Consider the following 14297-nt stretch of genomic DNA (forward strand, 5'->3'; position numbering starts at 1 on the left):
AGTTTAAACACGAGCGACGTATCTGATCTGAATCTGAGATCAGAAACACAGAGAAGTAACGGAAGGCTCTCCTCTCTTACCTGGTTTCTGTATCTCTTGGCATATTTGTAGATTTCTGTCAAGGCCAGGTTGGTGTTGAATTCATTTCGGTATTTCTGCAGGATGGACAGCAGGCGTTATATTACATTCACTTATGCATGTAATTGCGGGTTTTTGTGGAGACAGATGATGAACACATGGTGACTCTCTGAGCACTTTACTCACCCGTGACTCCTCAGCCAGGTGAGCGTTCATCTCCTGCTCGCTCAGAGGTGCCATTTCCTGTATCTGCCTGTAGTAACACTGCACTCTCTTCTTATACTCAGGGATCTCCTTGGCATACAGCAGCTTGTTGGTTGGGGAGTCCTGAAAAACCAAACACATTTCAGTCAAGAATATGCATTTTCTGCAGAGCTCTGCGCTGTTGTTGTCCTGGAGGGTGTGTGACTATAAAACGACTCCTGTGCCTGCCTGAACCACCGCCAGGCTCCAATATATGGCATAACGTCAACCTTTTAATGCCCTTCGGAAGGTTAATTAATAATTTAGCACTACAATTCAGTTGTTAAAGAAAAGGATTGTCCATCATTGTGCAGGCTGCAATCAGGTGTCCTAATAAGGAGCTGTTCAGTTGGACTGGATGTTATTTGTTGAGGACCCAATCTAAACCAGCCTCAAGTGAGACAAGGGGGGGGGGGTTGTTTCCTTTCCACACAACGGGAGAGTCCAGAACTGAGGGCCAGAGAGAGAACATTCCAGTCTAAACAATACTCCTTCATACCTCTGCCACTCTCTCCACAGTCACTTCAGGCTCTGGTGCTTATTCAAGCAGGAAGAAAAGTAGTGGGGCTAAGAGGCTGTGGGCATCCTCTGGTTTTAGTGGTGACTGCTCTTGCAAACGAGTGTGTGTAGGTCTCTGTGAGCTGTGCGTGTGTGTGAGAGAGAAAGGGACAGGGAGAAAGTAGGACAGGGAAAAAGAGGCGGCCAGCCTCGGCTTTCAGCATCAGTGAATGTGCTTACAGCGCACCTTCTTATTTCTATGTGTCATGAGTTATTTGTGTCACCTAATATGTGTGTTTGCTTGTGTGTGTGTGTGTGTGTGTGTTAAAGATGCTGGGGGGACAGAAAGGCTGCGGCCACGGTCGCTCCTTCTAATAGGGAACCCTCTCGCTTCCTGTCCACAAGGTCACTTCCTGCTGTTGGCCCATCTGCCTGGTAACCCCCCTGTGACCCCGTGGCCCTCCATGTCTGCATCTCGCCAGATAAGAGGGTTTCCGTGGAAACAGCGAGCGTTGCTTCGTCCCCTACCCCCCTCCACCCCTGCTATGCTCCTGCTAATCCAGACCCTGTACCCTTCACTGCCCTGTCCCGAGGCTATCACACACGCTCATGTGCATGCACAAACAAGCGACTGTAAACACTGAGGAAAATGCACAAGTGTGTCATGCCAGTCTCCTTGACCTACAGGATAAAACCTGGACGTATCCTTGAACCTGGTGACTCCCCAACACGTGCACAGCCAGATGCGACATGCTAATGAGGAGGCTGCAAACACAATCATCAGGTCTCATCACTGGAGGTTTCATGCAGGCTGTCGTTGCATCCGCACAGTAAGTACCTGCCCACATGTAGATGTGAATATCGCGGCGGTGAATGCACCAGCTTTGGCACTGAACTGAAGTATATAAATCAGACTGTTTCTCAGTGAAAGAGGAGCATTATTTGATGAGTCCTCGGCTCCCTCCAGGGAGGAAGCCAGTCAGAGAGAGACAGGAAGCAGAGCGTGTTCAGGGTCACGGTGTCTGAGGGATGAGACGGATTTGTGAGCAGTGAGGACATTGACATGCAAGCACACACACACACACACACAGACACAGACAGACAGACAGACAGACAGACAGAGGCACGCCTGAACACACACACACACACACACACACACACACACACACACACACACACACACACACACACACACACACACACACACACACTTGTGCACAGCACAAAAAGAGATCCCTGGTGCTCATGACCTTGGATCAGCCGACTCGGCTGAAATAACATGAGGAGAGGTAGATGGAGCTGACAGTCTGAAGGCTTAGGGATAAGGGTTCACAGGGGGACTCTGGAGGTATGTGTGTGTCTGTGTGTGTCTGTGTTAGACATACATAGATGAATGGATGGATATATAGACATATAAATAGATATATAACCTTTATTTAAATGGTATTTAATCAGTTATGAGGGAGATATGCTCCACAGGTACGGTGAGATAGATGAGAGGTCTTCAAACTGTGACGCACACCCCTCATCTATCTCACCGTACCTGTGAGGGAGAGACGTGAGTCAATGATACTGCTTGAGGTGAAAGGACGGGCGTGTCAAAATTTGCACTTCTTCTCAGATTCATGACTCTTCAAATCTTAACACAAAGGCCTGACGCACATGTTCTATTTTGATTCACTTCCCGATGAGATCATCATCTCCAATGTCCACCATGAACAAATGGCCAGAAGTCATAGTGAAAAGCTGCTCCTTGTAACTCCAGAACTTGCCTGAGAATCATCTTATTTTTAAGTTTTCTTCAGTACAAAAGTAATCCAGTGATAGCAGTCCGTACATCCAGGGCATCATTGCAAAAAAGGAGCTGCTAACAGGTAATTCGGCAAACTTTTTATGGTGATTTGCCAAAATGTAAACAAACATAGGATAAAAAACAGCAACAGGAGTATACAGGGGAGTTGGTTGTCTCAATTTTGTCTCAGTGTCAGACTTTGAAAACCCTTGCAATAGATGGATAGATAGATAGACAGACAGACAGACAGATAGACAGATGGATAATCTCACCTTGCCAAGCTGCAGGTCAGAAATGGAGCAGGCGTCTATGAAGGCCTGGGCGATGACAGACAGACAGGCGTCCATGTGATCCGTCTTATCAATGTCAAACACAAACTGTGGATTCTTCAAGATGTTCACCCAGAAACGCAGAGGTAAACTGCAGAGGGGAAGATAAGCTTTTAAAGCCTTGCACTTGCACAGTGAGGTGGCCAAAGGGGACTTTAATCACAGAGTTTAGTCGTCTACCTGTTGGTTTTCCAGATGTGCAGGGTGTCTGGGTCTGTGATGCCCCGTTTGTCAGCCTGTTCCTCCAGGAAGTCAAAGAAGTATTTGACAGCCAGAGGGGGGCGGTCTGGAGGGATGCTGAGGATGGCTTGAAAGAGGTCATCCAAGAACTTCTGAAGAGTTCCCTGTGGAGGAAAAGAAAAAAGGCGGCTCATACATAGGCAGAGACATGGTTTCATGGGATGTAGGAATTTCTAGATGGCTCCTGAGGCTAATACAGGCCATAAAAACAAGAAATAGAGAGATGACTTAGATATCAGGCTGTAACTTAAATCTCTTTGTACTGCTGACAAACAGTCTCTTGTTCCTTGTGTTTACCTTGGTAGACAGCAGGCGTGTCAGGTAGATTTCAGGAAGGACCTTCTTACGGTGGCTCTGCCTGTGTGACTTCTTGGTCTCCATTAGCTCATCATGAGGTAGGACCTGGAAAAACAGAGGTCAAAGATCAGCAGGTTGAAGGCTGAAGTTACCCCCCCTCATAAATGAATGCTCTCCTGTCTCTACTGTTCCAGTTTTCAGAGGGGAATTTTCTGTTTCTTGCATTAGACACATGATCCCGAAACCACATCAGGGTATTTTGAAACACTAAATAATATATGGGTTTGAGGAAGTGATGGGAGTTGGGAAACTCTCGTGGTTTTTCTCTGCTTTCTGTGCGCAAGATCGTGTCTCTGGCTTGCTCATACAGGTCTAAATAGGGGTAGGGAAAAGAAAGAAGCAGCCAGAATCCACCTACTTGTGTTAAAAAAAAAGGACTACAGAACTGTCCTGTAAAACTAACTATTCACCCGGCAAATTGTGTTCCAAGGAACTCATTATTCTAAAGTCAAAGGGCCCATATCTCGGCTGACGTTTATAAAAGAGCTTAAGCTGCATTAGCGCTGTCATGTCCTCTCAGCAGCTTTCCTTTTCACCTCCATTCACCCTCATTCTCTCTGTCGTCAGACCTGCTCCGGGCTGACTAACAGTGGCACACACAGGAAAAGCTCTGGTAATGAACTCAGAGGGCACTTATAGAAATATTCTGATTACCGGCAGCATGAGGAGATACTCACCAAGTGTACATACTTCTCCGTATCCAGATCTTTAACTAAAGGAGAAAAAAAAAAGACACAACAATGTGCAATCAGCAAGGTGGAGACCTGAGAGAATGAGAGGAGACGGGAGGAGGGAGGACAGAGGAGTGTGACAGATAGGAGGCAGAAAAAAATAGAGGGAGGGAGATTGACAGGAGCGCGAGGGAGATAGAGTACATGCGAGAGGAGAAAGTGATTAAGGTGGACTGTGGGCAGGTAGGGGAGGGGAGCTGTCTGAAAGAATGAAAGAGAAAGATTACGAGTGAAAGGAGAGAGAAAAAAGAGAGATTAGGGGAGACAGACACACGGAGTCTGTGATTGGTTCTGGAGCCGGTGTAATGAGATGATAATGCTTGGCCAGCGCTGGGAAGGAGCACTAAACCCTGCTAGTTTATATATAGATCCAAACACACTCATACACATGCATGAACACGTATGAATACCCGAATACATGTCGACGCGTGCCCAAACACAAACTCCAAGCAGACACAGAGGCAGACAAATACAGTAAATTATTGTACCCCCACACACACACACACACCAGCAAAAACAAAGACAGGCATTTGTGTAGACACACACACACACACACACACACACACACAAAGCAGCACAGTGAGTGTGTTCTCATTACAGCCCGCTCTGCCAGAGATGCTCCTGCTCAGCGGGCTTCAGTCCAGACCCTCAACACTGATCACAGGCAGACAGGACAGTGTTTTATATTAGCCAGGGAGCACTACAGGCTCATAACACCCCCTCGATGCTTTGAAGCCAGAGCCAGGTTTGGTCCACATAAGCCTATTTTTGGCCCAGTGTGAATGAGAGGAGAGGCTTTGATGGACAGAGTCAGAGCAGAACTGAGCTCTGGTCTGGTACTGATTATGTAAGGTAGACCCAAGACAACGAACGGACAAGCCCATTAAAGGCTGCATGTAAACTCATCTGTCAACAGGCAGAGCAGTCATTATATTCCAGGCTGAGACCGGACAATGGAACGACTTGTGTCGCATTTTTTCCCACAAGCTGACATTTGCTAATGGAATACATCTATAACAGAGAATAGAGCTCCGAATGAAGCGGTGGCGGAGAGTATGTGTTGTGATTTATTAGGTGCGAGTGTGTCTGGATGTCCGCTGTGTCTTTTGGGGGCGGGAGGGTGTGTGGTTTCATGCGTGTTTACATGAGCGTATCGTGTTCTCGTGACCAACTAAGCATGTACTGTTTCCTGTGATGGAGTGAGTGCGTGTATTTACCCAATTGTCGGTGAGTGTGTGTGACAAAGCGACGGGGAGTGGGTGTGTTTGAAGGTGACGTACCTCTCCCCAGGGAGTTCTCTTTCTTGTCTTTCATGCTCATAGCCAGCGATGCCCCCTCTGGGATCTGTGAGGGGAGAGAAGGATGAGTGAGGGAGGGAGGGGAGACGAGAGAGGACAGAGGGCACAGGGTCAGGGGTGAGCTCGGGTGCACCAGAGCAGCGTCATTAAGCATGCCCTCCAGGGGAGTGTGGTGTTGAGAGGTGCATATGTTGGTGTGTGTGCGTGTGTGTCAGTCTTGCGTGCATCTAGAGTGGTGGCAAGTCTGCAGGAGCCTGGCTGGGCTCATTAAAGTCAACCCGTGGTGAAATGGATTGAACAGCATCGCCAGTGAACCCAGACTGTTAGTATATGCTGCAGCTCACTGCTTTCACAGCTCCGTCCCCCCGGCTCAGCAAAAACTAAACAGAGCACTTAACAAGTACAGGTAAAGGGGCAAAGGTCGAGGGTCACAGAACGACTGTTTACTCATGCACAAATGAACGTAGACATATGCAAACACACACACACACACACACACACACACACACACACACACACACACACACACAAAGACATTCTTAATGGGGTCCAAGACTTCAGTATAAAACTTCATAAATGTGTTAAATCTTTTATTATCTAAAAAAAAATATTCATTGCAAATCTAATTCATAATTATCAAATTTTCCTGCATTATTGTGAAAGATGTACTTTATGGAATATATTTGTAATAATGAATAATTAGTTGTGATGATGTGGAAAACATCATGTGCAAATGAATTGAATTAAGCAACAACAATTTTCTTGAAGTGTTGCTGAGCCCATGTAGTAACGTCCTTTCTACAATCATGTGTTCACAAAGTGGTGAACCTCGCTCCATCCCTGCTTGTGAACGACTGAGCCTTTCCAGGATGCCCCTTTCATTCCCAATCATGATACTCTCACCTGTTACCAATGAACCTGTTTACCTGTGGAGTGGAGCATTCATTCTGGACCATGATGTCCACGTTAGAAACTCAGATTTAGTGAGAATACAGAGAAACTTTTACCCTTTTCAACGGATCATAGTGAAGGTCAGACCTCAAAGTGAAGTAACAATTAGCAGAAACATTTTAGGGCAGAGAGACTTTAACCTTTAACTAACCACTGAACGAATGATTTACAGTTTAAACACATGATTTCTTACAAGTCGTTAGGTTATCATTTAGAAGTACTCAGTATTAAGGTGTCAAACCCGGCTGATAAATCTAAACTAAAGTGCCCCTCTACTGTTTTGCTAATTATTCTTCCACTTGAATGTTTGACCGTGCACAATGATGTCTGGGCAGTGTTCATTTTCACATTAATCTGCTGGAGGAGGACAGTTTCTCTGTGGCCACCTTAAATCTCAGTTTGAGTCGTTAATTATTTTGTGACATCACAACTCATTTGAAACCAATCGTGGTCCGATATATGTGATGTGTGAAACCTCCTGGTCACATACCCTGAGCCTGGGAAGTATATATCGTGTGCAGCAGATAAACGTGTGAAAACAACACTTCAAGGTAGTGTATGCACATCCCAGCATGGTGTCAGGTGTAGGGGTGGGACAAAATATCAGTACAGGAATGTATCCTATTATTTCCTCTTGCGATGCATTATTGATACACTGCCACAAATAAATGTTATTTTTATTAAAACATGCAGGCGCTGTAAACAGATTCCCTGCCAGACTTACCAGACATAGACAAGTCTGTGTGTGTGTGTGTGTGTGTGTGTGTGTGTGTGTGTGTGTTACAGACGCACTAAGATAAACACTTTTTTGTACGTTGTTTTATCTTGATTGTCAAATGACACTGACACTGTGACGTGGTGAATAAATCCATAATTCCTGATTTTTGTCTTCTTCGGGGTAATTTGTCTTCCTCAGTCACACAGACATTGTGATGTATCATAGATGATTGTGTTTCAATGTATCAAGTATCGCAGAATTGCTGTATCATGATACCATTATTATCCTCAGCGATGTACAGTGATAGTGTTGTATCGTATTGTGAGTTACTCTGATCAGGTGAGTGGGCAAAAAGGCAGAAATAATCTCAGCCCGCAGACTGAATAAATGCTCCCAAAAAGATGATTTATGAAGTAAAATTATGACGTGATTATGACAAATTCCTATTACCTGATGAAGATTGTCAAAACATTGTAATTGTTCTTCGATAAATAATCTTTTTAGGAGCATCTATTCAGCATGTGGCGCCCTTTTCTCTCGAAACCTTTGAAACAAACAATATTTGCACATTCATAAAGTCTGCGTTTTTCAATGAGACGAAAAAACATGTCTGGAGGGATCTTTAAGTATCAAAATGTTGTGATTATTATCACAGATAATGCTTATTAACATACTGAAAATAACATTATTTTGCATTCAGTAACAGTTGTTAAACATTACAATTTACTGGCGACAATTAGTTTTTTGCTTTAAAATGTACTGTAAAGACTAAACAAACACTAGACTGTATGTCCAAATGCAGAGTCTGTATAAAAGCAGCAGCTCTGCTAAAGCTGTGCAGCAGTCAAACACAAACAGAAGCACCAGCTAACTGCCACATAGAGACACAGAGCATCATCCCGCCCATGGACAGCCAGTGACACCATTTATAAGGACTTCTCACCTTCAGCACCCTGCTGTTGCTGTTACAATATCAGGGACATACAGATACACCTATGACAACACCCACCACAGTGGTCTCACACATACATGCACACACACACACACATACACACACACACACACCTGGTAATGGAAGACGGTGTTGAGTTTCTTCCTGCCATCCTCCATCACTGAGGAGTTATCCAGGTCCTGCAGAAGCTTGCTGTTGCTGCCAGAGTCAAACCACTCTGGAGGACAGAAAAGTGGGAGAGAGGACAGAAAGGAGACAGGGGAAGGGAGGAGAGCAATATTAGACAATTTCATCCTAAATTTGGAAAAGAATATGCGAGACATAGGGCAGCCGTGCTCGCTCCGTGTCACGACCCGTGGAAATATTCCTGGGCCATTAATCAAATCAGCTCTGCAGGCTGCACATCTCTTGAAAGCAATAACTCTTTGTGATTATCACTGTACACTCTCCTCGATGCATTCTGTCATTTATTATATTGCAGCCTCAGGTTAGTTGAGCTTCATGAGAGGAATTGACCTTTTGCAAAGGAGATTACTATATCTCGGAGGGTTGGGAGGGTGAAGGGATGAAAATAATCAGAGAAAATGTGCTCTTACCCAGCTCTACATCCTCTGCTCGGGGCCACTGGGAGAATGGCAGGTTTTTATAAAAGGCCTCTAGGATTTTTTCCTTCACCTGGCAGATTGTGTCTGTATGCATGACCCTGACAGACAGCGAGTCCATGCCACAGCCCTGGAAGGACACGTTCATATTCTGCAAAACCAAAAAAAAAAAAAAAAAAAAAAAGAGCAATTCATACTCTGCAAAAATATGCAAGTGTTGACAGCATGACTGAAACTTTCTGGCAGTCAACCTAATTTAAGTTTGACATCTGAGCACTGTAAAGCAGAACTGAGGATGTGAAAGATGAACCGAGAGTGTGTGTGTGTGTGTGTGTGTGTGGTATCAGACCTGTGGCCTGGCCTCAACATTCTCACGGAGCAGCCACTCCTCATTGAGGGTATAGCGGGCCTTCCCTGTGATGGCGTCTATGGAGCCCTTGTTGATCTGCTGCTTGATTGCACACAGCAGCAGGAAGAAAGGCTCACCCACTGTTTCCTGAGGAACGTGGCAGAGAGGTGGGGTCAAAAATCAGAGCTGTGGTCATTCTTGTTAAACAATGCCGCCTCCTTCTTTTCCAACCTCACCTTGAGGTAGCTGTACATGCAGATGGACATCCAGTTGGTCAGCATTTTCTCCACGACAGACTCAGTGCGGCGCAGCATCAGTTTGGGGTTCTTGGAAGCCGAGGCATCAATCAGATCCACCAGCAGATCTTTCATGATACTGGTGTAGTACTCCAGTTTACCATGAAGGGCGATAGTGAGCAGAGATGCCAGGCTGCATCTGAAGGGTGAGAAAACAGATTAGGAGAGGAGACAAATGAGAAAAAACATGCTCTTGCAAACATGCCCTGTCAGTGTGTGGTCAGTGATGTAAAAATAAATACATTACAGAAACAACAACAAGGGTTCCTCTTCCCCACAGCACCTGTGACTGCAGGGCCAAATAAAGGCCTGATCTAATGCAGGGAGTGTCTGGGTGAGTAAGTCCAGAAGTGCAGGGGATTTCCCTAACAAAGCCCCTTTAATCCAGGAGAAAGGGGCCGCATCAGTCAGTAAGTGCTGACGCTGAGCTGGGACTGGGATGTGGTCTTGCCTCTGGAATTTTTCTGATTCTCCACAATGACTGGCTAGTTTTCAGACATCAGGACCAAAACAGCTACACTGATAAATGACCAAGTTTTTACAAAGCTGGAGCAACCACTTTTCTGAGAGATATTTTTGTGCTGTATGCGGCAGATAGAGACGACGTAGCATGAAAAGTAAAGAAGCAGCAGTGGTGAACGCTGAGGCAGCTTCTGTATACAGTGTAATTCAATGCAATAAAACAATCATACTAACTGACACCACTGCGCTGCAAAAAGTTAAATTTACTTTGTGACTTGTTCAAGTGATTATAGAGGACTTAATATACGGACGTAGTGTTGGTATACAGAAAATAGCCCATTTTAAACAACTGTAATCATCCTTATTAGGTCAAGAACCATTCAACTAAGTAAAGAGAAATGACAGTTTCAAGAACTTTGGATGTATCTTCAAGTGCAGTCGCAAAAACCGTCTGATGAAACTGGCTCTCATGAGTACCACCCCGGGAGAGAAAGGCCAGGACTTACCTCTGCTGCAGAGGATAAGTTCATTACAGTTAGCAGCCTCAGAAATCGCTAATTGACAGCACTTCACATTAATGCTCCACAGAGTTCAAGGAGCAGACACATCTCAACATGAGCTGTTAGGAGGAGGCTACGTGAATCAGACCTTCTGCTGCAAACCACTACTGAGGGAGACCAACAAGAACAGAATGGCTCGGGCCAAGAAACACAAGGACTGGACATTAGTCCATTGGAAACATGTGCATTAGTTTGATGAGTCCAAATCTGGGATTTCTGGTTCTAGCCGCTGTGTCTTTGTGAGACACAAATAAGATGAACGGATCTGTATGTGTGATTCCCACTGTGAAGCGTGGAGGAGGAGGAGGTGTGATGGTGACACTTGACAATTTATTCAAAATTCAAGGCACACTTAACCAGCATGGCCAACACATGTCATCGCAGCGACACGCCAACTCATCTGGTTTGTGGGACCATGATTTGTTTTTCAACAAGACAGTGATCCAAAACACACCTCCAGGCTATGTAAGGGCCATTTGACCAAGACGGAGAGTGATGGAGTTTCACATCAGGTGACCAGGTCTCCATGATCTCCCTGAACCCAGAGAGTCAACTAAAACAATGAGCTTAACGATGGTGAAATATTCTGTAGAGATGATGGGAACAGCACACTCAACTTGGGGTATATTCTGTAAATTCTACTGATTTAATGGCCTGAAATTAATGTGGAAGGATGCCTTTTCTGTTCCTTGTTTAACTACCAAACACGTACCAGTTGATGCATTTACCTGTCTCGTACAGCGAAGTCCTTCTGCTGTTCCAAGGCGTGGACGAACGTGATCAGGAAGTGCTTGTTATTGAGCAGAGTGGAGAACAGTGTGATGCCCTCCTCTATGTTCGGCCTTGTTGTGTTGGTGGCCTGCAGACAGGAAGGGGGATGAATCAGTTATTTCTCCGCGTGATTCCACCTAAAGTGCATTACACACCTGCTGCGCCCTCCCCAATCTATTTCACCACCTCTTGTCTCAAGTGACCCACCCTGTGAGCACTTCATCTTTCTATCACAGCTCTACCTTCTGTTTCTTCAGGCACCTCCCTCTCTGACTCTCTCTCTACAGTATCTGTATCTCCAGCTCCGGTCCCTCCTGGGCTCGGACCCTAGAGGGGCTGGCAGGGGCTTATCCAACCTGGCTTACCTCAATAAATTATTTCTATATAATTATTTCCAAATAATTATCATTATCTAAATTTTTGTTTAGCTAGCCAGCTAGCTATTGTTACACTGGTTAAACCTAGCTAGCTAGTGTTCATTGATGAAACTCGCAAAACTTCCAATGGTGTATATAATTGTTTAAAGAGCGTAGTGCACCCAGCTTTTTTAAATGTCTGTGGTCCCCCCCTGAAGTCATAATGAGATCTGCGCCCCTCGTCCCTGACTGTGTTTGATTGTCTCTAAATGTGCCGAGTCGACTTAATGAGTATGGTCTATCTATGGGTGCGACTAAGCAGCAGCGTGATGAAGTCTTCCCTCTGGACTGCAGCCATATGGTGTGGTTTGCAGCCTGACAGAAGGAGAACAGGGGTGTCCATTAAGATAAATGCCCGCCTGTGAGATTTATTTGCTGTGACCTGGAAAACACTTCCTGGGAAGACGATGTGGATCCAAGGCACTTCATCACGGTTAGACAGGCTCCCCCGGCTGCCGACCCAAAACTAGCGCTGCAATCGTTACTTTCTCTTTTCCTGATGTATACACACACACACGCACGTGCACGCCTTCACTTTCAGCACACATTCACACAGAGGTGTGTGAAAGTGCACGTTCTCTCTCCCGCTCTCTCTTTGTAACTCTCACTCCCGTCCGCCCCTCCATTACACATACACACATACACAACTAGAGATGGATCTTGATGAAAAGCATACTGTTCGGTTGTCCAAGAGCCAGTGGGAAGTGTGTCAACAACCTGCCATCAACTTGGTGGGCAGCATATTTTCTGACAAGCCGAAAATTTTTTGTCTCACTAGGATCCACTGAATGACACGCAGTAGTATTCACGTGTGTACTTGAGTTACAATGACACACTCCACGCATACATTATAACAAGCACACATGGGCAAAAATACACAATGTGCTTTTCTTTACTCCTCATCAACAACAACCCCACTGTGAAACCTTAATAAGCTTCAGTGTGACCCAGTTGAAAAGCAAAGGAGTGAAAAAGGAGCCAAATCAAGGCACTCTGGCAGAAGAAAGCGCAACCTGACCTAACATCCTAATGGCTTAACCCTTCACCTGCCAGTCCTGCAGCAGCGGGTGGGTCTCCGGCAGCGCTCGAGGGCCGAGACCATCGTTCTCGTAAGCGGGCTGGACCAGACTCTTCTCGTAATCGGAACACATCTGAAACACACATAAACACACGCAGAAAACTGTCATACAAAGTCAGCTCTAGTTGTAAACAACAGCAAGATGGATAGGCAGGGAAAACAGGCCTTGAGACGGTAAATTTGCAGTCTGGAACCAAAGGGCAGAAACTCTTGACGAGGCCCTGAATAGGCCCTGACTGACCATGAAAAGGAAACATGACACTGACACAAAACGTCATGAGCTTTAATGGCTTTAGAGACAAACTGACCCATAGCCAAGAGGCAGCCTTTCAACACAGTCTGTCATTGCAGGGCAGCTACATTTGGCTTATATTTTAACTGTGTCTAAAAGTCTGTGTCAAACACTGTGTGTGTGTGTGTGTGTGTGTGTGTGTGTGTGTGTGTGTGTGTGAGTAATCTACGAGAACCAGAAGCTCTTGTGGAAAAACAAGAGCACAAAGGGTCGTGGCGAGTGTTTGCTGTCTTAGCGGAAAACTATGGAGAGACAAAACCGAAGCAGCGACTCTCGGATTTATGTTTCCCTGCATGTAGCTTTTCAACACTCTCCCCACTCACTTCCTTCGCGACAGAAAACACTGTCCACTGTCCACTGCAACAAACCAACGCGGCTGCTCTTGCGCAAGAAAGTGTATACTTGCAAAATAGCGTGGGTGTGTGAGCTGAATGAGAAGTGTGTTTTGAGAAATCAGGGGGAAAGTTTCCTTGTCTCAGTGCCCGCCATTGTTCTGTCTCCTTGAAAGTCCATGCCTGTGGTTGGAAGACAAAGCCCGCTGAGTTGTGTCTGTCTGTATCAGTGGAAAAACACCCACCAGCAGATAGACCCATAGTCTACCTTGCGGGCGGATCACACATCGGTAAAATGCTTACCTATAGAGAACACATTAACTCTCCTGCAGGGTGCCAACCTGAGCTACACTTCGCTAGATGTCTGCTCTGTGTTTAAAAGTTCCAAGGTGAATTTTCATCCTGCATATTACAAGCAGTGGGAAATGGGACACGTAGAGAGACAAAAATACTAAAATCCCATTGAGAAAAATGGTATTGTCAGTGTGCCAGTCGAAATCAGATAGCGGGGAAAAATAGGCTTTCTCACCTTGGGGAAGAACGTGCGTGTGACAAACTGTTTGTACTCTAAAAAGGGGATGCCCTGGCTGCGATTCAGCTCCTTGGTCAGGTCTGTCATGTCCGTCTGCAGCTCTGCAAAGCCTGAAAGGACAAAGAAAAAGGCCTGAATCCTGGGACTGTTTTTAAACCACAATCCTGTTTCTGGCTCCCCGGGCTTCATTTGTTGCTAAGCAAAATGAGTCAGAAATCTGTTCACAGGCTAATGCAATAACCATCAAATTCTCCCAAGCTGCCACGGGATCTGTAAGAATCTGTCTCTTTTCAGTAGAAGAAATTTTAGATCAGACAGAGAAATATATTGCTGAATTTCCCAGATCTAGTGATATGTTCTGGTTGAATACCAATTAATGCCAAACACCCATTCTCTGATCTTTTTCTTCTCTCTCTCCTT

At 45.4% G+C, this 14297-nt stretch overlaps 1 protein-coding gene across 1 annotated transcript in view; it reads right to left on the bottom strand.

Annotated features, from left to right (window-relative positions):
- The window catches only part of plxnd1 (plexin D1), a 65830-nt gene that overhangs the window by 1917 nt on the left and 49616 nt on the right, over positions 1 to 14297 (bottom strand). Inside the window, exons 22-35 of the mRNA XM_076740536.1 lie at positions 13875 to 13987; positions 12690 to 12794; positions 11185 to 11315; positions 9375 to 9573; positions 9139 to 9285; positions 8784 to 8940; positions 8301 to 8404; positions 5549 to 5612; positions 4215 to 4249; positions 3478 to 3582; positions 3121 to 3284; positions 2884 to 3031; positions 265 to 405; positions 81 to 155 (exon numbers count right to left, since the gene is read on the bottom strand). Of these exons, the coding sequence (XP_076596651.1) occupies positions 81 to 155; positions 265 to 405; positions 2884 to 3031; positions 3121 to 3284; positions 3478 to 3582; positions 4215 to 4249; positions 5549 to 5612; positions 8301 to 8404; positions 8784 to 8940; positions 9139 to 9285; positions 9375 to 9573; positions 11185 to 11315; positions 12690 to 12794; positions 13875 to 13987 (1688 nt within the window). The remainder of the gene's footprint in view (positions 1 to 80; positions 156 to 264; positions 406 to 2883; positions 3032 to 3120; positions 3285 to 3477; positions 3583 to 4214; positions 4250 to 5548; positions 5613 to 8300; positions 8405 to 8783; positions 8941 to 9138; positions 9286 to 9374; positions 9574 to 11184; positions 11316 to 12689; positions 12795 to 13874; positions 13988 to 14297) is intronic.

This window comes from Chaetodon auriga, chromosome 10 (assembly GCF_051107435.1).
Source record: "Chaetodon auriga isolate fChaAug3 chromosome 10, fChaAug3.hap1, whole genome shotgun sequence".
Taxonomy (NCBI): domain Eukaryota; kingdom Metazoa; phylum Chordata; class Actinopteri; order Chaetodontiformes; family Chaetodontidae; genus Chaetodon; species Chaetodon auriga.